This window comes from Urocitellus parryii, chromosome 7 (assembly GCF_045843805.1).
Source record: "Urocitellus parryii isolate mUroPar1 chromosome 7, mUroPar1.hap1, whole genome shotgun sequence".
NCBI classification, from domain to species: domain Eukaryota; kingdom Metazoa; phylum Chordata; class Mammalia; order Rodentia; family Sciuridae; genus Urocitellus; species Urocitellus parryii.
Genome location: NC_135537.1, coordinates 183,853,941 through 183,880,610, shown reverse-complemented (window position 1 = coordinate 183,880,610; position 26,670 = coordinate 183,853,941). Strand labels below are relative to the sequence as shown.

Sequence of the window (26,670 nt, the reverse complement as noted above, 5' to 3'; positions counted from 1 at the left end):
GCAGGGGTGCACGGTGCCGGGGGAGCCCTGCTGCCCATCATGGCCTCCCTCTGCCTGGACACCACCCCAGACAGAAGCCTCACCTGCCACCTTCTATCTGCTCTCACACCCACCCTCCATTCGGGTCGGTTCTGATCCGAACCCCTTCCCCACTGTGTGCTGAGGGAGCATGGCTGGGCTCGGGACCCTCAGCCACCTCTGCTCCAGGCTCTGGGTCTGCTACTGTGGGGAAGCTGAGTGTCCCCAGGGCCTGCGGTCCTGTCCCCAGGCCCCTGGCCACAGCAGCCTTGGGCGTCCCAGCCACCTGGCCTTGAGGCAGGGTCTCAGGCCCTCTGCCCAGCGGGGGGTGTTCATGCCGCCCCCCCAGCTCCTGGCCTCCCTGGGCCACTGCCATGGCCCAGCCCCTGCTGCACGCGGTCAGCAGCACCCGGCTCCCGCTCAGCACACGCCTGGCCGGGCGGCCGGTCCTCTCCCCACAGGGCGTGCCGGAGGACCTGCTGTTCTTCTACCAGCACCTCAGGAAGGGGGGCAGGGTCCTCCGGGTGGACCAGACCCTGCTCCTGTACCGCTACCACCCCCAGGCGGCCACGCTCTCCGTGCTTGAGTAAGTAGATCACCTGGGGCTCCAGAAGCACCTCGTGAGGCCCAGGACAGGCACGGGCACCACTGGGCTGGGTCAGTGAGGTGGACACAGGCGGCTGGCCTCAGGGCTCTTCCCCAAGATTCACCTGATAGGAAGGGAGTCCCCACAAAGTGGTGTGTGGGGCACAGAGGGCCAGGTGGCCAGGAAAGCCCTGCAGGGGTCTCGGGGCCTCTCCAGGGCCTGGGGGGCCCCCAGAGAAGCCCAGTGCCCCTCTGCTCTACAGAGGTGGGTGACCTCTGAAGACCTGCTGGCCACCAGGCCTAAGTGGCCCCGTAAGGAGAGCCACGGGGCAAAGTCACAGGCTTCGGTCTCAAAGGGCTGGGTGGTGGCTGTCCTGTGGACTCCTCTGCCCCTGCCTGCCTTGGAAGCAGGGCACCACGGGCGGGGGCTCATGGCCTGGCTCCGTGGCTGGGCAGGTCTGGAGAGGGCTCCCCGCAGTTCCTAGGGAACTGTCACGAGGACACGTGCTCCTAGTGCCACCAGAGGCCCCATGTCCTATGCCACCTGGGGAGGGTCTCCACACGAGGTTTTGACCAGACATAGACTTGGGTCTACAGCAACCACACAGAACCCAGTTAGCAATCACCGTGACTTCGTGAAAACCCAAGATATCTGGGAATTAGGCCGCCAAGGAAAAAAATCAAAAGGAAATTGGAAAAAACTAAAAGCAGTGAGTCCTGCACACAGCGCCACCTTGGCCTCAAAGGCTGATTCACGAAGGAGGAAAGTGAGCTGCATACCCCTGGACAGGGAGTCACCGAGGGACTGCACAAAGCCCCCAGCAAGTGGAGCAGGAACCCAGAGCAGGTCAGCACAACCGAGGGTCACCATTGGAAATAGAACCAGCAAGACCACCTGTGGCCAGGTCTGAGCCCTCACCTGCTGAGCTGCGGGCAGCCCAGGCTATTTGGCCCGGCTACCACCTCAGCCTGCAGGGCGGGGCAGTCAGAGGACAGAGGCCAGGTGAGCACGTGGGTAGGACTAGCACCCCCGGGGTCGTCAGGACCAGGGCTTCAGGAGGCAGGCCAGCCCCCGTCTGCCCAGACTGGTGGACAGTGAGGCTGTGCCGTGCACGGGGCTCAGATGGCACGCGAAGCCCATACCCCTCTGCACCGAGAAGGGAGCGGCCAGCGCAGGCACCTGGGGAGGGCTTGGAGCGACGGGGCCGGCAGATGTGAGCCCACCACTCCTGGGCACCAGGCAGGTTCTGAACTTCATGTGGAAATGCACAGGACCCAGAAGGGCTGACCAAGTCTCGAGAAGAACAGCCAGGGCTCCTGGCGAAGCTGCAGCAGTCAGCAAGGTGCAGGGCAAGCACAGGTGGGCCTGGCCACCACGAGGAGGCACCCAGCCCCCACACGGGGGTCTGCTCACGGGGCGCGGGTTTCCCTGTGAGGGAGGAACCCACCCCCGGGATCTCAGGCAATCGAGACAGTGCTGGGGAGCTGCAGACCTCCGCCACAAGACGGCAGGGCGGCTGACTGTCTGAGAACGGGCAAGCTGGACACCGTCACAATCAAAGTCACTCTTGGTCACACAGACACGAGAAGCTGATGTGCCATCAGTGCAGAGCAGGTGCCCAGTGCACAGAGACCCTCAGCGCCACCCCTAGGCGTGCAAGCCTGCACAGCTACGGACCCAGCTTATTGGGAGGCACAGGTGGGACGGTCACTTGAGTCCAGAAGTTCCAGACCAGCCTGCGCAGCACAGTGAGTCATGTCTCTTCAAGATGGAAAAGTACAAGACACCACTAAGAAAATGAATGGGCACACTAAAGCTTGCAGGGAGACCCCCAGTCCGCGTACCCAGCAGAGAACCCCAGCCAAGTCTGCGGTAGACACGGCAGCCCACAGGCACAATCCGAGTGGTCACGGCCTCAGACCACATGCACTGCTGGGTGGGCTGTGGACAGGCTGGAGTTGGCACCTGCCACCCCAAGCATTGGCCAGGACACTCAGCAGTAAGGAGGCGTGTCCTCTCTGGAGAGCTGCTGGATGCTATATGACTGACCACGTTGGCGCCTTCCTGTGGTGGGCCCACCTGGAGATGTGGACACTCCCCAGCACATTGCTGTCAACACTTGAACTGGGATGCGGCTGGGGGTGGAGTGCCTGCCTCCTTTACCAGGCCCTGGGGTCCCTCACTGCAAAAGAAAAAAAGCCAAGAACACTTTGGGACTGTCCCTACGTGTGCCTTCGGCTGATGGCAGGGCCTGCTGAGACGGTGTGCTGCTTAGCAACAAACAGGCTGTGACGGGGTGGCTGGGGAGACGCCGGGCACCAGCAGACCTCCTGGGCCTACCCACCCTCGGGCAAAAAAAGGGGCAGGGCTACAGTCCCTCTCGGTGGCTGGGAATGTGCACACGTGATGCTCAAAAACCACACGCTGTCCACCCGAGAGCAGCTGCTCCAGCAAAGAGCCCTCCCGTCCACTCAGGAGCCAATCTGAGTGGAGAACGTGCCTTCCACAGCACAGGGGGTCGCCAGGGCGGTTCTGAGCACTCCCGTGTGACCACTCGGTCACACGTGGCCCACAGCCAGGGGCGGTGGTGCTGCCTTGGAGGTGGGTCTGTGAGGCCCCCCATGCCCGGCCACAGGCGCCATCAGGCAGGGCTGCCCAGGCCTCCTCCTGTGCCCATGGCAAGGCCTTTGTGTGCAAGACTTGGTTTTTGCCACGTAAGGCTTGGCCACCCACAACACAAAATAAGTGACCTAATGCAGGTTTCTGTGTGGGATTAAGGTCTGAGCAGCAGCTCCTGGGGCACGGGTTTAATTATTACCTGGGCTTGCCGGAGAGTCGGCTCCGCAAAGCTTCCTGGGCCCTCCCTGCATCATACTAGGAACAGTCTCCACAGACGCCACTCAGCATCCACCACCAGCAGGAGTCGTGGTCAGGAGTAAAGTGTGTGCTGACTCGGGAGCCAGTGCTGCCCTGAGCCGATGCGCATCCTCGTGGGTCTCTCCTGTGGGCCCCGGCATTGAGATGGGCCAGACCTCATCATGGTGCCTGGGAGCTAGCTCAGGCCTGCCCCACGCCCTCCTCGATCGCATGATGCTGGGCATGGACCTGCCCGACTGTTGGTGTCCAGCCTCCAGAGCTGGACACGTTTCTTTGTATTATGCTACTGCTGCATACACAGACCAGGGAAGCCCAAGGCCTGGGGTCCTGTCACCTGTGTCCTCTGTGGGGGCTCACCTATGCTTGCTGGTGCATATGGTGCTGACAGGTCACCCCCTCCCCTGAGGCGGCTGCCGTGAGTGAGCCGTGTCTTAACAGCAGAGGCGGCACAGCCTCCTCACCTTTGTCACCTGCCAGTCACCACGTGCCTGGTAGCCTCGAGCCAGGCAGTCGCAGGCCCTCTGGCTCCCATCTTGTGGGTGTTAAGATGTGATGCACACGTCGCCCTTTACGTGCGTGAACGTCGGGGTGTGTGTTCTGCAAAGGCTGAGAGAAGGCCGAGGAGGCCACAGGGTGAGGGGGCTGCACTGGGAGCCAGGCCAGAGAGCACGTGGCCAAGGAGGGCAGGAGCCCAGAGCGGATGAGGAGCAGCCCAGGATCTGATGGGGGTGAGAGCCGACAGCAGGGAAGTGGCCCGAGGGCCAGGGCAGGGTGTGACCGCAGACAGCTGTCCTGAGGTGGCCCTGAGCGCCAGTGTGGTGTGTGGCCCCAAGGTGCTCGGGGGCCGGGGGGTGGGGAGACGTGGCTGAGGTGCAGCCTCAGCCTGGCGGCCCGGTCTGCGCGTCCAGGGAGGGACTCTGGTTCAGGCGGGAAACCCCAGATTCCTGCTCTCTGGGCGAGTGGCCCAAGGCACAGGTGGCTTCCAGGTGTGGCCACAGTCTCCTTCTCACAGCGGCTTTTCCGGGAATGGGCTCAGGTCGGGGGTCCACTGTCCTGAAGCTCCTGAAGCCACCCCAGGGGTGGGCTGAGCTACCCCGAGGCCAGGCCGGCCTGGGTGGCCCCTGGCCTTCCATCGGGCGGTGACCGAGGTGGCTCCCAGGGCCTCTGGCTGTGGGAGGTGGGCAGGCCAGGAGGTGCTCATCCCCAGGGCACCCAGCCCGCCCTGGCCACCCCTGCTTCCCAGGACCACCATCTGGACCCACCGTGTCTGCTTCCTGGAGGAGTGGGCCCTGCCCCAGTGGGCGTCCTTCACCATCTGGAACGCGGGCAAGCAGGGACGCAGACTGTACCGCAGCCTCACGGCTGCCAGCCGCTGCAAGGTGGGCGCTGCCTCCCCAGCCCCTTGTCCCCAGCCCCGGCCCCTCCCGGCTCTGCCTGAGCCACCCAGAACGCTCATCCCCAGGTGGTGGCCTTCTGCGACGTGGACGAGAACAAGATCAGGAAAGGGTTCTACTGCTACGAGGAGGCTCAGGTGTGTGGGCTGGTGGCAGGCCGGGGCAGCCCAGTCCACCCTGGGCCCTCCTCCGGGGACTCCACTGGGCCCCCAGCCTGTGTCCTGCCCCAGGGCCCGAGGTGCACATCGGTCAGCTGAGCCAGCCATGGCTCTGGGCAGAGGGCCATGGCTGGCACAGGCTGCAGGGGCCCTTCCCTTGAGTGACCAGCGTGACTGTGGTCTCCTTCCAGGAAAGGCCCAAGCCGCGTGTTCCTGTCCTGCACTTCAGAGCTGCCCGGCCACCCTTCGTCCTCTGTGTGAAGCTGGTGAGTGCTGGGCGGAGGCTGCGGTCACTACCCTGGGGCTGGGGACAGCTCTAGGGGGCCGTCTGAGGAGCCGCCAGTCCCTGCTGGGTGCCACCCTGGCCCTCGAGCCCACAGAGCTGCTGTGCTGCCCCGTCCCTGCAGCGAGCCAGGGCTCCGGCCATCTGGGCCTCTGTGGTGTGGGCACAGGGTGTGCTCTGCTCTTGGGTCCAAGGTCGACTCAGCAGAGCTGAGCATGGCCCACACCTGTCGAGGACACGGGCTCACTTCCTGGCCCAGGCAGGTCCCCCTGCCGTGCCACAGTGGTATCAGCTTCCTGCTGGGCCGAGACAGGCCACTGGGACACTAACGTGTGGCAGGCCCCCGTCCCACTGCTCCAAGTCTTCCCAGTGTCCGGCGCAGGAAGTCCTCTCCCATGCACAACTGCACAGTCACGGTCATCCCCGCAGAGCGTGCCTCGCGGCAGGCGGAGGCCCATCAGGTTGCTGCTGCCCGCCCTCTCGGTGTTGGCGGAGGCCGAGCCAGGGAGCCCGTGCCTGGCGCCTTGCAGACTGTAGTGTCCTTCCTGAGCCACGTCTGCTTGCCACTGGCCTCAGACCAACAGCTGGACGCTCCGGGTCCCCCCCACTGGTCTGCGCCAGTGGCTGCACCCCCTGTTCCTCCCAGGCCGTGGTGTGGCTTTCTGGGTGACACCAGTGGTGGCAGGCAGAGGGCCCGCAGGCCAGACACAGGCAGCTTGGGGAAGGCTCTGAAACCAGGCTGGGCCTTGGTCCCTGGCTCACTGCAGGTCACCAGGCCCTCTGCACCAGGCCGAGGACAGGAGCAGGTTCTCCAGCAAGCTGCCCTGTGGGGGCTCCCCTGCCTGAGATGGGAGGCATCAAGGGGGGACCCGGGGTCGTGGCCCCTGCCCTGTTGTTGGGATGGGCTGGGGCAGAGGAGATCAGCAGGAAGGGCTCGGGGGGTGACGCTCCTGGGATGGGGGTCACGTGGGAAGGCAGGTCTGGATGACTAGGGCAGGGAGGACACCCGTCAGCTGAGTCCCCTGGGGGGCAACTATCCAGAGGGGCCAAGGCCAGACCAGATGGCAAGGACACCCCAGAGAATCTCACCCTAATGGTGATGGGCAAGACCAGCACACTGCAGAGCCGTGGTTCCCTCCCTGGCCCTTGGTTCCCTTGAGCCCCACCCGTTAGCAGAGGAGCAGAAGTTCACAGTGGACCACCTGTCAGGCAGGTCCAGGCAACACAGACCCAGTGGGTGGGTCTGTAAGAAGCAGGGGGAGGCCTGACCAAGCCACACCTGCTGCTCCCCCACAGGACCTCACCGGGGGTGAGTTTGAAGAGAACCTCCGGTCGCTGCGGCTGCAGGAGGGCCGGGACTTTGTGTATTTCAGCTGACGGCCGTGGCCGCTGCCCTGGTGTGGTCTGAGCGGAGCGCCACTCAGGCTCCAGGACCAAATCATGGCCTCCTTGGCACGTCCCCTCATTGCCCCTGGCTGCTGATGGCCAGCCTGCCTTCTGATGGACTCCAGGCCTCAGGCCCTCAGGGACACCGTCCAGCACTTGGCTGATGTGTGTCGGGCGTCACTGACCTCTCCGTCGTCCCTGCGCCATCCTGCGTCTGAGGCCAGAGCCCTCGCACAGCCTGGGTTCTGGCACGTCCACCAGGCCAGCCTCTGCTCACTCCCATGCTGCCACCAGCTCATCCTCACCTTCACTGCAGCCTTGCACTCCAGGACACAAGTGGACGCTGGGCTGTGGCCATCAGGGGTACAGGTCAGCAGCACTGGCCTGGCTCTCTGTGGACTCAGGGTGCCCCCCGGGGCTCTGCCTGCCTCTCCTGCACCCTCAGGCAGGCCTGGGCTCCCACCAGCATGTCACCACCCCTGCCTTCCCGGTGCTGGTGCAGAGTGTCCTGTGCCTGCTCCCTCCGCTGCAGCACACTGGCCACCTCCCCGCGGCCTCACCTGGCAGCCAGCCTGGCGCTCCGCTGCTGTGCGTCCACACTGGCCCAGTGCTCACTCACACTGCGCCCCACGTCGGCACAGGGTGCTCTGTGCACCTGAGATGACGCCGGTGCCTTGAGCTGACCTGCAGCTGGGGGCAGGTACCAGGAGGCAGAGCCGTGTCACCAGGGGCCTCCAGCACACTGCTGAGGTGGGAGACAGGGTTCAAGTGGGCAGGCAGGAAGCTGGGCCCCCCAGGGCACGTCTGTGCAGCAGGGCTGGAAACCAGACCTGGGCCAGGCCCCACCAAGCTCAGGCCGACCCCCGTGAGTCAAAAGGGGGATGGAGGCCTGACTGGACCAGAGAGCGCGTGCAGGCAGGTGGACACGGAGTGCCTTAGCAGGGCTGGGCTGGGGGCCAGCTCCCCTGACCCTGAAGTCGCACACACACCCCTGGCCCACGGCACTCTCCAGGAGCCCTCTCTACAGACCTGCCCTGTAGGAGCCCTGGTCTCTCCGTGTGGCTCTAATAAACCCTGTTACTTTGCCCTCGCCTGAGTCTGTGGATTTCATTCTTCAAAAACCACCTCCCCTGGCGTAGCTGCACAGCCCTCCTGTCTCCTTGAACAAGCCGCACTGTGCCCACGGCTTGCTGCAGACCCCGGTTCCACAGGTGTCACTGCTCAGACCCGGGTGGCCTCGTGGTCTCCCCACAGCGTCTCAGCTCCATGCACCACATCTGACTCCACCCCTCGGAGGATGAAACCCTGCATTGCCTCCTGAGACCCCATCACACGGGTGGACACACATCCCAGGCCCAGCTGGGCAGGCCTCCCAGCTGCATCCAACTGGTTGCTGGACCTGCCTGAGAGTGCCGGCCTTCACTTCTCAGAGCCCTTCCTGAGGCCCGTCTCCATCGCTGGCCTCGATCCCTGCCTTGCTTCTCCAGCGTGCCCGCTCAGCCTCGGCCTGGCAGCCGCACCAGGCTTCTGTCTCTAGTCTCCTGCCCACCCTCCTCTGTGGCACTGGGCCTGCTTGAGGTCTGCAGGCACCCTCTGCCCCAGGAGCATGCTCAGGAGGGTTCGGCCGGCTTCCCAGTCCAGCGTGGAGCTCGGGGTGGGCAGGGCCCCAGGGAGGGTGCACCCTGCACCACACAGCAGCAGCACATGCAGGCACTGCTGCTCCTCTGAAGACCCCGCTGTGACCACTACAGCTGAGGACGGGGCTTGTCTGGCCCAGGGCCTCAAATCCGTCCCCTCACCTGTCAAAACCAAACCTCACAGTGGACACCTTGGCAGGAGCCCTGGCATCCAGTTGCTCTCTGGCTGGAACAGGGGGTGCCGCTGGCCCCGCCCTCCTGCCCATCGTGCTGGCTCTGGCTGCTCTTTGGACTCAGGCACGTGCTCCTCTCTGCACTGGACATGTCCATGTGGACTCCTGCTCACATATGCCCTGTGGAGAGGCCCTCCTGAGCCCCTTCCCTGAGACACCAGCATGCTGCCCACTGCCCACTCCACTGGCCACATGGCTGTCATGAGGATGACAGGAGGGTGTCCTGGACCCAGGAAGGCTCCAGAAACTGCTGCTGCACAGGGGAGGGGACCCCAGGCCTCTGGTGAGGATAAGTGCCTGGGCCTTGGGGTCTGGGACAGCAGGGCTGGCTGCCCGGGGTGATGGCCTTTCCTTGGGTGGCAGAGTCAGACTAGAAGGAACTGCTATGTCTTTGATGGGTCCAAGGGCAAGTGACTGTCTCTGGGCTTCAGTGTGTCACTGTCCCCTTGGGCGGTGTGCTCTGGCGGGATGGCAGGGCCTTACGGATGCAGCTGGGCCTGGTCATAGGGCCCTCCTGGGACCTTGACTGGCCTTGTCCAGGACAGAAATCCCTAGAGCAGGAGGGAGGCAGCTGTCAGGTGGGGAAGGAGTAAAAGCCAGGGCCCAGCGGGCAGCAGGTGGCCCACTGGCTAGAGCATAAGGACATGGAGCTCCCCACCCACAGGTCCGGTGGCAAACAGCAACACCAACAAAGGTGGCCTGGTGCAACTGGGCTCCTGGAGGCCTCAACCCTGACGTAGAGTGCCTCCAACACTGCGCCCACCACCCCCATCCAGACTCAGCCTCCTGCTCCCTGCAGTGTTGGCCCCACTCGCCAGCCACTTGCACCAGAGCATCTGAGCACAGAAACCTCTGGGGTGCAGCCACAGCCCCCGTCTCCAGAGTGCACGGAGCCTCTGGGGTGCAGCCACAGCCACAGCCCCCGTCTCCAGAGTACACGGAGCCTCTGGGGTGCAGCCACAGCCACAGCCCCCGTCTCCAGAGTGCACGGAGCCTCTGGGGTGCAGCCGCAGCCCCCGTCTCCAGAGTGCACGGAGCCTCTGGGGTGCAGCCACAGCCACAGCCCCCGTCTCCAGAGTACACGGAGCCTCTGGGGTGCAGCCACAGCCACAGCCCCCGTCTCCAGAGTACACGGAGCCTCTGGGGTGCAGCCACAGCCACAGCCCCCGTCTTCAGAGTGCACGGAGCCTCTGGGGTGCAGTCACAGCCCGCGTCTCCAGAGTGCACGGAGCCTCTGGGGTGCAGCCACAGCCACAGCCTCCGTCTCCAGAGTGCACGGAGCCTCTGGGGTGCAGCCACAGCCCCCGTCTCCAGAGTGCACGGAGCCTCTAGGGTGCAGCCGCAGCCACAGCCCCCGTCTCCAGAGTGCACGAAGCCTCTGGGGTGCAGCCACAGCCCCCGTCTCCAGAGTGCACGAAGCCTCTGGGGTGCAGCCACAGCCCCCGTCTCCAGAGTGCACGGAGCCTCTGGGGTGCAGCCACAGCCACAGCCCCCGTCTCCAGAGTGCACGAAGCCTCTGGGGTGCAGCCGCAGCCCCCGACTCCAGAGTGCACGGAGCCTCTGGGGTGCAGCCACAGCCCCCGTCTCCAGAGTGCACGGAGCCTCTGGGGTGCAGCCACAGCCACAGCCCCCGTCTCCAGAGTGCACGGAGCCTCTGGGGTGCAGCCACAGCCCCCGTCTCCAGAGTGCACGGAGCCTCTGGGGTGCAGCCACAGCCACAGCCCCCGTCTCCAGAGTGCACAGAGCCTCTGGGGTGCAGTCACAGCCCCCGTCTCCAGAGTGCACGGAGCCTCTGGGGTGCAGCCGCAGCCCCCGTCTCCAGAGTGCACGAGCCTCTGGAGTGCAGCCGCAGCCACTGCCCCCGTCTCCAGAGTGCACGGAGCCTCTGGGGTGCAGCCACAGCCACAGCCCCCGTCTCCAGAGTACACGGAGCCTCTGGGGTGCAGCCACAGCCACAGCCCCCGTCTCCAGAGTGCACGGAGCCTCTGGGGTGCAGCCACAGCCACAGCCCCCGTCTCCAGAGTGCACGGAGCCTCTGGGGTGCAGCCACAGCCCCCGTCTCCAGAGTGCACGGAGCCTCTGGGGTGCAGCCACAGCCACAGCCCCCGTCTCCAGAGTGCACGGAGCCTCTGGGGTGCAGCCACAGCCCCGTCTCCAGAGTGCACGGAGCCTCTGGGGTGCAGCCGCAGCCCCCGACTCCAGAGTGCACGGAGCCTCTGGGGTGCAGCCACAGCCCCCGTCTCCAGAGTGCACGGAGCCTCTGGGGTGCAGCCACAGCCCCCGTCTCCAGAGTGCACGAGCCTCTGGAGTGCAGCCGCAGCCACAGCCCCCGTCTCCAGAGTGCACGGAGCCTCTGGGGTGCAGCCACAGCCCCCGACTCCAGAGTGCACGGAGCCTCTGGGGTGCAGCCACAGCCGCAGCCCCCGTCTCCAGAGTGCACGGAGCCTCTGGGGTGCAGCCACAGCCCCCGTCTCCAGAGTGCACGGAGCCTCTGGGGTGCAGCCACAGCCCCCGACTCCAGAGTGCACGGAGCCTCTGGGGTGCAGCCACAGCCGCAGCCCCCGTCTCCAGAGTGCACGGAGCCTCTGGGGTGCAGCCACAGCCCCCGACTCCAGAGTGCATGGAGCCTCTGGGGTGCAGGTGCAGCCACAGCCACAGCCACAGCCACAGCCCCCGTCTCCAGAGTGCACGGAGCCTCTGGGGTGCAGCCACAGCCACAGCCCGTCTCCAGAGTGCACAGAGCCTCTGGGGTGCAGCCGCAGCCACAGCCACAGCCCCCGACTCCAGAGTGCATGGGAGCCCCTGTGGGTGGAGCCACAACCCCCGTTTCCAGAGACAGACAGACAGACGGGGAGTGGCTTGGTACATGATTTTATGGGAAGCAGGCTTGTTCCATGGAGGCAGAAGCAGGCAGCCAGGCCACCGGCACAGCCGCACGTGAAGAGCACATCTGGTGACGGCTTCAGCGACCCAGGTGCCGTCCCTCGGTGGATGGGCAGCAACGTGCCATGGGCAGCTCCTCCCCACGGCACAGCCCCAAGGGCTCTCAGGACTGGTTCAACAGGCACTGGGCTGCAGGAGAGACACACCGTGTCAGGCTGTCCAGCCCCATCTCCCCGTCACCCCGGGCCTCTGGAGGACAAAAACAGGTGGCAGGAGACACTTCCTGTGCTGGGTTCCCACAGGAAGATGCTCTGTGCCACTTCCCCAGACCCTGAGCCTGAGCCCCGAGGACAGCTGCTATGGCCTTGCCACCACAGCGAGGCAGTGGCCAGGCTGACGTGTGCACGAAGGGAATGGCAGGGCACATTTGACACAGAAGGCTGGCACTGGACTCAGCCTAGGCACGCGAGAAGGCAGGAGGCACCGGCCACAGCACGGCCTGTGTACCTGCGAGGCCCACCTGGAGGCCAGGCCGTGTGGCACTGCGTGCCTGAGAGTGCTCCCGCTGGGGCCCTGAGCGGGGAGGGAAGGGGAGGAAGAGGACCTTATGGGGGACAAGTGTCCACAAGGGACACAAGTATCCACAAGAGAACACCAGTGCGTTGGGAGAGACAGGCCACTGAGAGGGACGCAGGGAGGCTGAGAGGGCCTGGCGGCCAGGGCAGCCAGCACCAAGCAGGGTCCTGTGCAGCTGGAGACCCGAGTCCAGAGAAGCCACAAGACGGGTCAGGTGGCAGCATGCCAATGCCACAACCCAGGTGACCCTTCAGCCTGCCACGCGTCGGGAGAGTCCAGTCTCCAGGCTGAGCACAGACAGAGGAGCTGGAGACCGTGCAGGTGGGCACGGGGGTCCGCAGACGAGAGGAGAGACATCAGATCAGAAGGTCCAACGGAAAACCAAGATGGCGGGCGGACAGCGGGACTAAGCTGGTACGTCTAAGCGTGTACTGTCGTCTGTTCAGATGAAGAACACATGGAGGCTGCACAACGAGGGGTAGTGGACCTCACAGTCAAGGTTCCGTAGGGACACGCCTGGTCACACAGGCCGACAAAGCAAGAGTCGCAGGGCCACGGAGCTCTGGGTCACAGCGCGACAGCGAAGGCCTGAGACAGCCCCGGGAGGCGCCGGCTCACAGGCTCACTCCATCTGCTCAGTAAAAGCTGCTCGGTTGAAGGCAAGTCGCCGGGCTCGGCCGTCGGCGACCTGAGATGACTGCCTGGCGCTGCTGTGGGGGCGCACAGAGCCCTGGCTGAGGCCAGCTCTGCGCCTGCACCCACTGCTGAGGCGAGGTGTGCGCTGGGGTGAGGGTGGGTCTCAGCCTTGGGGTCCCACCCCTGCCCTTCATGGAGCTGCCAGGTTGGCATCATGAAGGTCTGGAGGGAGGGAGAGTCCACAGAGACCAAGGGCCCCCGGAGCCCGTGCAGCCCAAGTCAGGAACGGAAACAAACAGGACAGCGCCAGTTGCAGAGTGGTGTGGTCTGCTCAGGAGACCCACAGGGCGTGGCAGAGTGTGGACAGACGGACGCACAGGGACACGGGTGGTCAGGCTGGGAGGGAGAGCAGGCAGCGGGCCGAGGGAACTCAGAAGCAGAAGACGCCAGGGTGAAACCACACCTGGGCGAGGCAGGGGAAGGACCGTCCACGCAGAGATCCCAGAGCAGGAGACACAGCAGCCGAGCGGCGCCGCGCCCAGCAACAGCGAGACGCAGGCTGCAGGCCAGGGCCGACCTCACCCCAGACCCCAGCCCCCCAGCCAGACAGCCTCGCGGCTGGGAAAGGGCATGAAGAGGTTTGGGCTTTCTTCGTCCTAGGACTGAGCCCTGGGCTGCTCCACCACGAGCCGTATCCTCAGCCTTTTCTACGGTTTACTCCAAGACAGGGTCTCATAAGTTCCCAGGCTGGTCTTGAACTTACGATCCTGGGGCCTCCTGGAACCTCCCATGGCCCCGCTGCCCCAGGGAGCAGGAGCGAGGGTGTGCGGCCCAGGGCAGCACTGCAGAGCCAGGAGGGGACGTCCCCAGAAGGGCAGGCGTCCAGGGAGGCGGCCCCCAGAGAAGGCGAACCCTGAGACCTGGCACCACCACAGCAGGCCTGTGTGGCTCAGACTGGACGAGGACACGGCAGCACGTCAGTAGGACCAGGCAGGGTGGGCCGTGTGGACACGCCACCCAAGGCAAGCTGACCCTGACTGGAAGACTTGAACACACTGGAGTGGAGGGCGCGGGGTGACGGGCAGCGCAGTGCTGCGTCCCCACGGTGGTGGGAGGTGAGAGAGGGCTCACCTTGGAGACGAGCTGGGGTCTGGGCACACCAAGGAGGTCACAGAGGCGATTCCGCTGCTCTCTCACGACCGGGAGGGCTGCGTCCCTGCAGAGGAGAGGCAGCCCTGAGCCCTGGCCATGGGCACACAGGTCCACAGCGGCCTCAGGTCTCAGCAGACCTGTCCACCTTGGGCCAAGTGGAGATCAGGAAAAGACACCCGCCCTGAAGCAGCCACCCAGGGGGATCGTGGCTGCAGCCGGAGGCAGGAGAGGCGCCCACACAAGCAGCTCTGCTCAGCCCCAGGCCACCTCCCACCCAGACCAGGGTCACATGGAGGCGGGCGAGGACACAGGTTCTGTCCCCAGGACGGTTAAGCTGTGTCTGAATCCAGCTGTTCAGTGCTTGAACTGAGAGTGCACAGGACGTTCAGCCCCACTGTGCAGGAAGGTCGGGGGCTCTTCTGCGATGAAGTGAGTCATTTCAAATCCTCTGGAATATCTCATAAGCTCTCCCTGGGCCAGATAGGAGCAGCCTTCGCCACTCCTCTTCACTTCCTTCCCCAAGCTGCTGAGACCCTGACCCAAACGTGCCTTGGTGTTTTTAAGAAGTCAGGCATAGCAAGAGCCCACTGTGGAGAGGCACCCAGGCCCTGCCCCTCTGACTGGGGCAGGTCCTTAGAGGTCTGTCCTGTCAAACCTGAAGTAGTCTGTGGGCCCCCTGCAGGAGCCGCGGTGGGTGCTGAGGCCACCTGACGGCCATGTGGCCAGCAGTGGCATCCCCTGTGGTTCCCAACTCCCAGCGTGCGGGGGGGCAGGCACCGTCAGTGCCCAGAGCCCCCACACAGGCACACGGGAGGTGCAGTGCAGTGCCCAGCAGGCCCAGGGACAGGCAGAGAGACGGCCAGACGCCCACCAGCAAGGCCTCAGCGACCCCCAGCCCCACAAGGAAGTGTAGCTGGGAGGAACAAGCTCACAGAGACCCTGTGCCACCTGAGTCCCAGGAGCGTCCCGTCGAGGTTGGAGGGAGGCGGGGGACGCGGGGCAGGAGGGAGGAGGCGCTCACCAGGCTGTGTCACTGAGCACGGCCATGACCTCGTCCAGGACGTCGGCAGCCACCACGTCACTGTAGGTGAGCACCATCTCGTAGACCCGGCTCGCTGTGGCCTTCCGGATCTGGGCGGGGAGGGTGCAGGTCAGAGGCAGAAGGCACCACGAGGCCAGGGAGCCTGGTGCACAGAGACCCCGGCCGCCGAGCCCGGCGCAGGGCAGCCTGCCCGCCGTCTCCTCCAGCAGAGCCCTGGCACGACCCACCTGTCTTTTTTAGTTGTAGCTGGACATTGATTGATTGATTTTTATGTGGTGCTAGGACTGAACCCAGGGCCTCGCACGTGCTGGGCAAGTGCTCCACCACTGAGCCACGTTTTGACAGAATCACAAAAGTAGGGAAGATGACTCACACTGACCCCGTGCCCGCACTTCCCTCCTCTGCTGACCTCTGATGTGTTTACATGTGTATTTTTACATATGATTTTTAAAATGAGCATCCCACAGGCACACCTGGTGTGGGACTCTCTGTGGCACGCTCTTGCGTGTGTACGAAGGTCCAGTGGGAGTCAGTCCTGTTCTTCCCTTTCCCGTCCCTCCTCCCTCCCCTTTGTCCACGCCACTGACCTTTCCTCTGTTTTGCATCTCTTCTTCCTGTGGTGCTGGAGATGGGCTCACCACTGGGGCCACACCTCCAGCCCCGTTGGAGACAGGGTCCTGCTCAGAGCCCCAGCTGGCCTTAGACTGGAGCACCTCCCCCCTGGGCCCCGGGTCACTGGGCTCACGGTGGCCCCTGAGGGTGCCTCCACTCTAAGCCCTCTCTGAGGTCAGAGCCAGGCTCATCCCCAAGACCAAGGTCTGGGTCCACCGGCAGAGAACGGGACGAGGCCGACACTCACCACGGGGAACGGGTGGCACAGCAGGAGGGACAGCTGCAGGAGGACCTTCTTCCTCACGTCGCCACAGAACTGCACCATCCCGCAGAGCCTGCGAGAGCCCAGAGGGCAGCTGAGGCCCACCCACTCTGGCAGGACCCCACGACCACCCTGCTGACCACAGCACAGGCAGCCTGCCTTCTGGCTGCTTCAGACCACTGAGCCTGAGACTGGACGGCCAGGCCACCTACAGCCACCTGCAGCCACCACGCTCTCCCACAGCCGTCCCTGGCCAGATCTGAGGACTCACACTGCGATGCTCGACAGAAGCTTCTGGACGTCCTTCGACTTCCTGATCTCTTCCTTACACAGTGTGAGCAACTTCACACAGAAGGGGTGGCTGCAAGAACACAGGGCGCTCTGGAGGGGCCCGGGGCACGAGCGCGTGCCAAGGCAGCCTCGGAGCCAGGCAGCAGAGCTGGCTCTCACGCCAGGTGCAGGGACGAGGACGCCCACCTGCCCCAGCAAACTGCTGCTGCCCTGGTGCTCCTGTACATGGTCGGGACGTGGCCGCTGACCCCAGTGACCACTGCCGTGGCAGATCCTGCCCAGGCACCAGCCCAGAGCCAGGCCCTCAGGGTGTCCCCAGCAGAGGGAGGCCCGAATGCTGCCCAGTGAGCCCAGCTCCAGGCCACTGCCCTTCAGGGCCAGCCTGGTCCAGGAATCCTGCTGGCCCTGTGAACAGCACTGCCCACCACCCTAACCACTCCTTCCAACATAGCCTCAGCCCACTGAAGTGCCCCCTGGGAACTGAGAGCTGTCCTGCTGGGATACCTCCCCTGACCCCACCTCTCCTGGGGCTCTGCTGTGTCCCTGTGCAGAACCTCCCACCACAGGCACTCCACGTCCTCCATCAGGGCTGTCCTGACCTATGGCCAGCTGGGTCATCTCTGGCAACCCCAGGGGCTCACAAGCTCCTGGTGCCCTGAGGATTTCCCCCTGGGGCTCTGCCTCCTGAGTCCCCTGGTCTGGGCGGGTCTGAGGAGCCCTCGGCCCGCCTCTCTGCCCTGGGCCGCCCTGCTGCACACTTTTCTGACCTGGGAAGGGCAGTGGAGGGCGAGAGGCTGCTGTCACCCTGAAGTCCCCACTCCCGTGCCACCCAGCAACCCGCTGTGCAGTGAGGCGAAACCAAGGCCAGCCACACCCTCCTCATGCTTGCTGACCATGTCCACCCTGGAAGGTGACTGCCTGGACCCTGAGCCACCCAGGGGCAGTGGCAGCCTGTGACCCCAGCTGCCCGTGAGGCTGAGGCAGGAGGCCACAGCAGAAGGCTGGCGAGTGGCCCGGCCAGGAGGCCACGAGCAGCGCACTCACTTCTCCTCTGTGGCGAAGATGTCGAAGCACCCGTTGGCCAGCACCTGGTCCAGCATCTTCAGCAGTGCCACCGACACCCTGTGGGGAGAGGATGGCTGTCAGGGAGGGCTGCCGAGGCCCAGGCAGGGGCTGCAGGCAGGGTGCCCTGTGGCGAGGCGGAACCACTGGTCAAAATTCTGGTGCCACATCCCAGAACCCCACAGGCCACGAGAGAATTCACGGGGAGATGCAGGTGCCAGGCGCAGAGAGGACGGACGGAGCTAAATGCCTGCTCCTCTCGAACAACTGGCAGCCAAGCCAGCAGACAACACTCTCAAGTCCCGAGGCGCCTGGCTCCAGCCAGAAGGGACCCAGGCTGTGGTCCCAGCCAGGGGCCACCAGACATCTAGGGCAAGACGAGCACCGTCCACACACTGCCCAGGTGCAAAACTGACTCAAAATGGACCACAGGCAAACGTGACCCCTCCGCAGAAGCTTCTGGAAGGGAACACCAGTCTGGGACCTGGGAGCAGGCCTCAGGTGCTGGCCCGAGGCTGAGAGGACAGAAGGAGCTGGAGGCTTCTGCAACCAGAGGACTCTCAAGAAGCCACAGCAAAGAGAACACCAGACAGACACGCAGGCTGACCGCACCCTGTGCCAGCAGCTGCCCGCCAGGTCCCTGGAGAGTGGTGGGAGTGCTGCCCAGGTCCAGGTTCTGCGGGGCAGGGAGCAACAGGGCCTCACAGGCCCAGGACCCTGCACACCGCCCTGGAACACGGCCGGCAGCACGCACCACACACAACCAGCCCTCCGCTGCTTCTGCCCAGGAGGGGGCTGCAAGCCACCGTCCCTGTGTGCTCGCAGCGGCTGTCTTCAAGCCAGCCACGATGCCCATGGAAGCCTGGAATCGAGGAGTGGGAGCCCCTAGGTAACTACGCTGACCAAAGAAGGCAGGTCCTCCTGTTCCATTCCAACAAAACACAAAGCACAAGCTCAGCTTCTGTGCCTGCGGACTCTGAGGGCAGAAAAACCTGAGGAGGGGGCTCTGCAGCCACAGGCCGGTTGCCTCTTGCACCTTGTACCTCTACAGGGCCATCCACAAACAGGAGGCAGGGAGTCCAACTGCTGACTCTGCGGGCGAGGCCTAGAGGCTTCCCCAGCCACAGAGCATTGCCACCCTGAGGTCAAGGGGTACGGGGCCTCCCCTTGCCTATGCAAAGGCCACTGCCGGAAAGCTAGGACCAGCTGCTTGCAGGAAGGAGCCTTGCCGGGAGTCCCCAAGGTAGGAAGCTGTCACGGGAGCACCCTGGGCATGTTCCATGTCACCCAGCACTTGGCGTAAGTCACCTTTACTTCAGTGCACACAAAAATGGCCACTTCCCTGCCCAAACTGTGGGGTTAGGGCTTGGAGACCAGATGGGCCCAGGAGGCCCCGGCCCTGTGGAAGCAGGGTGGACAGGGCGCCACTCACCGGTCGTTCAGGAGGTTATTCTCGAAGACCTGCAGCAGGGTTTTACTGAAGCTCCCCAAAGCCTCGGGATCCTTCTGAATCCCCTTCATGTACCCCAAGAGGCTCTGCGTGGAATATCTGACCTGCAAGATGGAAAGGGCGTCAGGCAGCACGGCCAGGTCCACTGCCACGCAGGCCGGCCGTGCAGCAGTGAATGCAGACGTTGCCAACCATCGAGGAAACTCCACCAGAGACGTCAGGGTCCTGTGGAGGCTTACTGTGGCCTTGGGTGTGAGCCACTGTGCACACGTCCAGGACAGGCCCTGTGGACAGCACAGCTCGGCCACCCTGACGTGCTTAGGCTTTCAGCACCGGTGGCATGAGTCCACAGCACAGCCACAGGCCCTGGGAGCCCAGGTCACCATGTGGGGCAGACCCAGGGCCAATGGGACTCTCCCTGAGTGGAGCAGAGGACAGCGAGAGCAGGGCCTGTTTGCCAGCAGGTGAGTAAGGAGGCCCGGGCTGCGGCCGAGCCTTCTGGCATGGTGGAGGTGGACAGCGTGTGGGGACGCGACCCCTAGGGTGGCGAGACCTCAGCCAGACCCAGGAGGGGAACACACCACAGGATGAGCAGCAGCGTGTGTGCCCCACCAAGCGCAGTGTCCCCGACCCACTTGGGGAGTCTGGACCCTGGGGGTGCTGGCCAGGCTGTCTGAAGTGCGACCACAGTGTGGTGACAGGGCCATGTGGGCCCTGGGACATGCAAGAGGTCTCCTGCAGCGAACAAGTTTCTGCGACTGGTTTTAAGGCCTCCCCTGGAGTGGCGGCTGCGCGTGGGCATGTCTGGAGCGGGAGGGGCGGGCCTGCGGCAGCCAGGTTGGGCAGAGGCCCTTCCACGTCCTCTGAACTAGGCTCACACCAGATTTCCCAGGGAGGGTCGAGACCAGCCACCCCTCCCGTGGGAAGGACACCCAGCTGCACACCAGCGCCAAGCTGTAAACCACTCCTGCGTTCTACAGAAGCACACCAGGCCAGCCAAGGCCACCAGAGGCCACTAAGGCATCCGGGCGCCCGTGGCAGAGCCACATGACAGCGGGCCCCGGGCTACACCAGAGGTGGTGACAGCCTGGCCACTTCCACGTGACGCCACTCCCCCTTCACCAGGTGGGGGCGGTTCTCCAGAATCTGCCCTGGTGGCCAAGGCCACCAGCCCCAAGCTCAGCACAGAGCTGGTCGCCTGCTCCGGAGCACACCGTCCCCAGAGCCACAGCAGAGAAGGCAGCACCGGCCCGGGTCCCAGAGGAGCCGTCTCCCGCCGCTCACCGTGGACTCAGTCAGGCCTCCCACCGACACGGCCAGCCCCAGCAGGACGTGGTAGCGGTAGGTGGGCAGCGCCAGCAGCTGGGTGATGTGGGGGAAGGCCTGGGAAGGTGCATTCCAGTTCACGGAGGCCACGTCGGACCTGCAGGAGAGCAGCTCCTTGAGGCCAGGCTCACAGGGGCCCCCCGGGCCCACGCCCTCCAGTACCTGGGGAGCAGCCTCTCCAGCTCCTCTCTGTGAGGCACATGGGGCACGGGAGGGCTGTCGAAGTGCAGGAGCGTCACGAACACGCTGCAGGCGTGGGCGCGGAACCGGTCGATCTTCTCGCTGGCCTGCTGGGCCACGCAGCACATGAGGCGCTCACACCTGCCAACCGAGGGCCCGTCAGCACAGCCGCACAGGACAGACCACGCCTGCCCCGAATGCCACAGGAGCTACTGGGCAGAGGGAACCAAAGGGGGCTACGGGGTGGGCCGTGGGCGAGGAGGGCGGGGAGAGGGCAGGATGGGGGCAGCACAGCCCCCACCAGGAATCCCCGGGGCCAGGGGCTGAGTTGACGGGCCTGTCCTGCAGGGCCCCTAAGCCAGAGGCACCTGCCTCAGCCCTCAAAGCTGCTGTCAAACAGGCCAGACTCCCAAGAGGCAGGGTCTGTCCTGGGGGGACCAGGGAGAAGCGGCCCTGGACAAGAGCCACAGGCTGAAGAGGTCGGGACAGGGCCCTAGATGGGATCTGAGGAGAGGGGGCCTGCCCCACGGGCGGCCCCAGTCGCCCCTGGCCACTCACACGTGAGCGTCAATCAGCGAAGGCTGAGTCTGCGCTAGGAGAAGCGTCAGTTCCATCAGGCTGGTCATGGCGGCCTCGCGGACCCTGCAGGACAGAGACCCAGGAAGGTGAGGTACAACTGGGCTCCAGCCCCGCGGCACCAGCTGCACTCACCAGGCCTCTGGCAGCCCCCGAGGCTCTTCCGGAAGGAAGGCCCTGAGACACAGGGAGACCACGAGGCCGAGAGCCCCACGTGGGCCAGGCCCTCCAGGGCCTCAGGGCCTGAAACGCGAATCTCAGAGACGGCGACACCCGCTTCAGGGGCACGCGGCACCACAGGATGGGGTCTGTCTCTCGCACGTGAGGACAGACAGGACTCGCCACAGAGGAGCCTGCTGACCTGCTTCCGGACAGACTGACCTCCTTCCCAACATGGGGGCCTCCTCCCCTGAGCAGAGTGGCTCCCACTTGGCCCCTGTTTGCTGGAGGGGTGGGGGGTGCGAGGTGTGCAGGGGGACACTGGGCGGGCGACCTTTGCGCTTCCTCCACCCCACCCCTACCCCTGAGCTGCGAGGCCCGGGTGAGGCCAGGAGGACCTGTCTGCTGGGCAGGGCCTGGGAATGAGGCCCAGCTGGAGCCCCCAGCCCACGGGCCCAGGCAGGGACCTGGTGAAGCGCAGGGCCTCCCAGGCTGCACCTGGGAGCCAGGGCACAAGCGAGCCTTTGTCACGGAGCCCGCGCACTCCACGTGGCCCGCCTGGAGAAAGCCCTGGCAATGTGGCTCTGGGCCCAAGGATTCGGTTGAAAACTATGAGAAACACTTGAAAACACGGCGCCAAAATGCGGAAGGCGGAGGCGGGTGACAGACCGACCACTGAGGAGGGCTGGGGCGCTGGCTGCAGCAGTGCGCAACGGGGACTAGGAGGGAGGGGCTCGCAGCTCTGAGAGGCCCAGGCCAGCAGGTGTGGCTGCAGGAGTGGGCCCTGGAGGCCACCTCGGGGAGGCCACGCCGCAACCGCCAGGGGAGGCCCAGGGGAGGGGAAGCCTTGGTCCCTTCTGCTTTGCTGGAAAGCAGCCACAGCGGCCCCCAGAGAACCCAAGACCCCCCTTCTTCTCAGCCCTCAAAGCTGCTGTCAAACAGGCCAGACTCTCAGGAGGCAGGGGTCTTATCCCGGGGGGACCAGGGAGAAGTGGTCCTTCTGGCTCACACAGCAGGGTGGAGCCCAGTCACCCAGAGTAAGACCTGGAGGGGCCTCAGAGAAGGGCCCAGCTCTGTGCAGGACGCTGCCTGGTCTCTGCTACGGCCAGGACCATCCACTATGGATGGCATGCAGCCAGGTCCCCGCAGCACACATGGCCTCCGGGAGGCCTGACACTGCCCAGGAGAGCCAGCAGGGGCAGACCCCACCTCACAGGAGAAGGTACCGCTCAGGGGTCAGACTGCAGGGCACACCACATTTGCAAAAGTGCCTACCTGCCCTGCTGCCCAGGCACTGCCACACTGCAGCCACACCCGGAGGGCCCTGGCCAGCCTCCCGACCCCCACGTCTGGGAGGACCCAGACCCTGTGGAGGCCAGTGTAGGGAGGCCTGCCCACATCCAAGAGGGCTCACGCCAGGCCCTTCTGAAAACCCCGCGGGGGAAGGGCCCAAGGGCAGTGCCCAGCAGTCACCCAGGGGGAGATGTGCTCGAGCGGCAGGAAAACGGGGAGACCCAAACCAGGATGCGAGCAGTGAGGATGCAGCACGACGCACACCAGGGTCAGGCCCCCAGCTACATCCACGCGGCCCAGGGGACACCTGTCAGTGAGCAGCACCGAGTGAGTGAGGGCGGCAATGGGCCAGAGACAGGGCCACGGCCCTCACGGTGCCAGGCTGGGACCTCTGCTGCGCCTGGCATCCAACAGACCAGCACCGCTCACTGGCTCCGGGCCCAGCGGCGAGACAGCGCTCGGCTCACCAGGAGCAGACGCCCTTCAGCCAATTCACACAGCCACAGACACGACAGGGCGCAGGTCTGTGGACGGCTGAGGGTTCCTCGGTCGGCGATGCCCTGTGGGAGCTTCTCCCACGATGGGACATCTGTAACTCCACGTCCTCCACGGCCAGGAGCCCAGGACAGGGCTCCTCCTGAGGCCACGTGGGGTCCTTTCTCAACAGGATGGTGGCACTCCTGTTTCTGCACCTCCAGTAGGAGCTAGCTGGGATGAACGTCACCAGGAGCAGGAGACACCAAGGGGTGCCAGCGTGGGACGCAGCACCGTGTGTAGCCAATTTCCCCTCGGTCAGGGGAGAAGGGACAAGAGAGACGGGCAGGAGACCCCCAAAAGTAGAGGCTAAGCACTCTCAGCAGCAAGAGACCACAAGGCGGCCCCTTACCAGGACCCCACGTCACCGCGGCTGTCTGTGGTGTAGTCGCCCATGCAGTCCAGGAGTGCGCTGTACACCTGGGCGACGTTCTCTCTGCACACAGCTTCATCTGGGGACCCCTCTGCTTTCACACCGACGGTCTGGCAGATTCTGAAATGAAGACCAGCCATGTGCCCACGAGAGCTGTGGCCCGGTCCTTCCCGTCACAGTGGCCTGATGAGCCTTCCCGAGCAGACAGCGCAGAGAGGCCTCAGCCGCGAGGCTGGACCACCGTCCTCCCACTGCCCACCCTGGCTCAGCATCGGAGGGGACATGGGTCCACAGCTGTGGAGGACAGAGGGAAGGCAGGCACTGCAGCCTCAAGCTGTGGCCTGGAGCAGAGCCAATCCCACTCCCCGCCTTCCAGAGGTGCTCTGTGCTGGGGGTGACCCCAGGCCAGGCACCTGCCCCACAGCCCAGAGGGGCCACGATCTGGTCACAGACACTGGCCTGGGCTCAGTCCCCAGCTCCCAGATGGAGGCTGACCGCAGGATGGCCCAGCAACACCGCGGCTGGGCAGCACTCAGCCGTCCCTGGCCCCCAGAGCTGGAAATGTGCTCTGCAGGGGAAGAACTCAGGAAGCCAGAGGTGAGGCCCTGAGCAGACCCAGGTCCCCGGCACGTCCGCCTGGCTGCTGGTCTGCGGCTCACCTCGCGATGGCCTTCAAACCGTCCCTCCTGGCCTCGGCAAAGCTCACGTCCTTGGGAGAGGAGCGGGTGACTGCCATCAGGCCCGTGAGCACCTGAGGGCAACAGAAGCCTCAGCCACAACGCATGGCCTCCAAGGCCAACGGCCGGCCAGCGGAGGGGTGGCCGCAGCAGGACCGCCTCCCGCACAGCTGGGAGACTCGACCCTCTCAGCTCAGCTTAGGAAGAACGCGAGGGCGGCCCCAGCTCTCCCAGCTGCCAAGCCCTGACCCTGGCAACCACATGGCCTCCACGGCCTGGCACTGAGAAGGTGCAGCTGCTGGCTCCTGCTGGCTGAACCTCACCCACCATGGTGCCAATTCAAGCCTAACACCTGCTTCCGTCTCCAGGTCAGATGAACCCCAGGTTGAGGGTCTAGCATGTGGCACTGACAGGGCCTGTCCTGCAGGTGGAGAGGCCACCTGAAGCTTGGGCCCCAGGGCGCGCAGGAGGGAGCACGGCAGGTGGGCACGGACACATGGCCCTGGGGGGTGTGGGGATGGGACACAGGAGCCAGCAGTGTGTCACCTGGGGAGGAAGTGCACGGCAGGTGGGCACGGACACATGGCCCTGGGGGGTGTGGGGATGGGACACAGGAGCCAGCAGTGTGTCACCTGGGGAGGAAGTGCACGAGTTGCGCGGGCTGAGGCCGCTGGGGCAGGCTAAACCTGCACCCATGCTCGGAGCCTCCCAGGGAGAGGACTAGGCAGGGTGTGACCACACGAGGGAAGAGGACACTGAGGGGTTTGGCCAGCACCGGAGGCTGGGGCAAGGGTCTGGCAACAGCCCCAGGGGCAGGCATAGGAGGCACCTGGGCCTTTCTGCCCGAGGCTCACGCGGGTAACTGAGGCACAAGAGGCTCTCGGCCTTCGAGATCCTGGGAGCTCGACGGGGTGCCAGCGAGTCCAGCACCCTAACAGGGCAGAGCACGGCTCCACCCCACACAGGCTGCCACCGCCTTGAAGTGTGGTGAGATCCCCAAAGGAAGCAGAGCACCCGCAAGCCACCTGCGCTTGCCAGAGGCAGGGCAGCTTCTGCCCCCACCCAGCCCTGCCATGGCCAGAGCAGGGCGGGGCACAGACCAGAGCCAGGCCCATCCTGCAGGGACAGCCGGGCACTGAAGGCCACAGGGCCACACACGCAGGGCCGCCTCCCACTCCTGCTTGGTGCTCTCACCTGCTGCAGCTGGCCTCTCAGGAGGAAGGCTGGGAGGGCGCCGAGGGCCGAGGAGAAGCCACAGCGGGCCATCTCCTCGGGGCCGCGCAGCTCCGCCAGGTACTGCGGGATCAGCGCCTCTGCAGGAGGAAGGAGCGTGAGGACGCGAGCTCCACCCTTCCACAGGCCGGAGTCCCACAGGTGGCCTCGAGGCTTGAGAGCGCCATAGGCAGGTAGGAAGGCCGTCAGGAGGGCTGTGAGCACGGCCCAGGAGCCCCGACTCTCCCTTTCTATTTGCTAGGAATAGAGATGCGCTGCGGGAAGGACGCCCCTCACAGGCGCGAGGGTTCCTTCAGAGCCGGCAGCACACCCAGGGCTGAGGCGCCGTCCCAGAGATGCCCGCGAGCGGGCTGGGAGAGCACAGGAGAAGTGCTGGCCAAGTGGGAGCACAGTGTGAACACGCAGCTCTGCCAGGGACGGGAGGTGACAGGCGGCGGGGGAGGGGAGGGAGCTCTGCCTGGGGCCTCCGGCCACTTACCCTGAGCTTCAGGACAGGCCTCGCCTGGCTCCTTCACGTAGTATTCACAGCAGAGAGCGGCCAGGGCTGTGACCGCGGCCTCCTAGAACAGACAGGCCCCACCTGAGCAGCCCTCACCGCAGTGTCCAGGCACAGGGCTGTGCAAAGCCCACAGAGCCCCTGGCTGCCGCGGCCTGCTGCTCGTGGCCAGTGCTTCTCCGGCTGAGTGGAAGACGCAGCTGCTTCCTGCACACAAGCCGGTCCGCGTCTCCCACGGCTCACCCAGCGTCGTCCCTCCCAGCCGCAGTGACGCAGGTGTGGACTCCTTTCCAGGAGAGCCAGGCAGGACGTCAGAACAGGAGGGGTGCTGGGCCAGGGGACCCAGCTGTGCTGCACGAGCCCCTCAGAAACCAGCGCCAGGGCCATCAGGGGCTGCCATGCAGGACGGTCAAGCCACCCGGAACACAGGCGGGTGGCCGCGGAGCGCCCACCAGAGTCCACCAGCACCTGACTACTGCTGGGTGGGCCGGTGTAGGCGACACTACAAACAACACGGAGGCACAGGGAGCTGCAGCACTCAAGCCCCACCAGCAAGACTGCTCGGCCCTGCAGAATGACAGTCATTTCAGGAACAAGAGAAAACAGGTGCATCCTGCTAGCCATGTTGGACACAGGGAAGCTGCAGGTCACAAGGGACAGCGGCACAGCCCACTCCCATCCTCAGTAACAAGAGCTCGCCAGCCACACACCCACGGCCCTGCCCTAGGACACGGCTGGGACACAGACACTCTCCTCAAACCCTCTGGCAGGTCTGCACACGGGCACCCTAAGCAGTCTGCACACCTGACCTACACAGCCCACCAGAAGGCAGGAGCCACCCGAGCAGGTACTGTCGGGCTCAGGACAATTTTTGAAGGCAAGTGTCATCAGCAGGGACAGAAACACCAAGAAAAAGATGACGTGCTGGTCGCTCACAGCCACATTCCACGTCTTGCCGTAAGTGACACAGAGAGCACTGGAACCCCAAGCCTGGCGACAGGTGCGTCCCCCTCACACCAGAACACCTCCACGCCATGACTCGCGCTGCCTTCCCCGCAGGGCGACGGGCCTGGCCAGCGTACCTTGATCTGCTGTCTGGCCTGGCTGGACACGAGGTGAAGACTTCTCAGGGTGTCATCGATCAGCCACTGCCAGCCACCTGTTGAGGCCACAGACACCGATGACCTGTGAGCAGCAGCACCCACGAGCCACGTCCTTGGGAGATGGGGTCTGGGAGGAGCCCAAGCTGCCTGCAGTGACCTACCTGGGAACCCTGCCCTGGCCA

The 26,670-nt window shown here is 65.0% G+C and overlaps 2 protein-coding genes across 9 annotated transcripts in view; one reads left to right on the top strand and one right to left on the bottom strand.

Moving 5' to 3' along the window:
* Qtgal (queuosine-tRNA galactosyltransferase) overlaps nucleotides 1–7,787 on the top strand; it is a 42,867-nt gene extending 35,080 nt beyond the window's left edge. For 3 of the 7 annotated variants that reach the window (XM_077800778.1, XM_026382008.1, XM_026382003.1), the window contains 5 exons: nucleotides 480–604; nucleotides 4,698–4,860; nucleotides 4,944–5,012; nucleotides 5,225–5,299; nucleotides 6,690–7,787. In XM_077800778.1, coding sequence (XP_077656904.1) covers nucleotides 480–604; nucleotides 4,698–4,860; nucleotides 4,944–5,012; nucleotides 5,225–5,299; nucleotides 6,690–6,866 — 609 coding nt within the window. In that variant the 3' untranslated portion in view covers nucleotides 6,867–7,787. Of the gene's footprint in view, nucleotides 1–479; nucleotides 605–4,697; nucleotides 4,861–4,943; nucleotides 5,013–5,224; nucleotides 5,300–6,612 lie in introns of all 7 variants that reach the window. The other 4 variants (XM_026382009.1, XM_026382006.1, XM_026382004.1 and 1 more) reach the window with 3 other exon arrangements.
* Nucleotides 7,788–11,435: 3,648 nt separating this feature from the next.
* Nucleotides 11,436–26,670, bottom strand: part of Tbcd (tubulin folding cofactor D) — a 118,216-nt gene continuing 102,981 nt past the window's right edge. For both annotated transcript variants that reach the window (XM_077800606.1, XM_077800607.1), the window contains 15 exons: nucleotides 26,468–26,544; nucleotides 25,368–25,449; nucleotides 24,851–24,969; nucleotides 23,639–23,730; nucleotides 22,959–23,099; nucleotides 20,603–20,686; nucleotides 20,027–20,185; nucleotides 19,823–19,961; nucleotides 18,521–18,642; nucleotides 17,071–17,148; nucleotides 16,007–16,096; nucleotides 15,721–15,808; nucleotides 14,841–14,950; nucleotides 13,799–13,883; nucleotides 11,436–11,644 (listed from right to left, as the gene is read on the bottom strand). In XM_077800606.1, coding sequence (XP_077656732.1) covers nucleotides 11,630–11,644; nucleotides 13,799–13,883; nucleotides 14,841–14,950; nucleotides 15,721–15,808; nucleotides 16,007–16,096; nucleotides 17,071–17,148; nucleotides 18,521–18,642; nucleotides 19,823–19,961; nucleotides 20,027–20,185; nucleotides 20,603–20,686; nucleotides 22,959–23,099; nucleotides 23,639–23,730; nucleotides 24,851–24,969; nucleotides 25,368–25,449; nucleotides 26,468–26,544 — 1,481 coding nt within the window. In that variant the 3' untranslated portion in view covers nucleotides 11,436–11,629. The remainder of the gene's footprint in view (nucleotides 11,645–13,798; nucleotides 13,884–14,840; nucleotides 14,951–15,720; nucleotides 15,809–16,006; nucleotides 16,097–17,070; nucleotides 17,149–18,520; nucleotides 18,643–19,822; nucleotides 19,962–20,026; nucleotides 20,186–20,602; nucleotides 20,687–22,958; nucleotides 23,100–23,638; nucleotides 23,731–24,850; nucleotides 24,970–25,367; nucleotides 25,450–26,467; nucleotides 26,545–26,670) is intronic.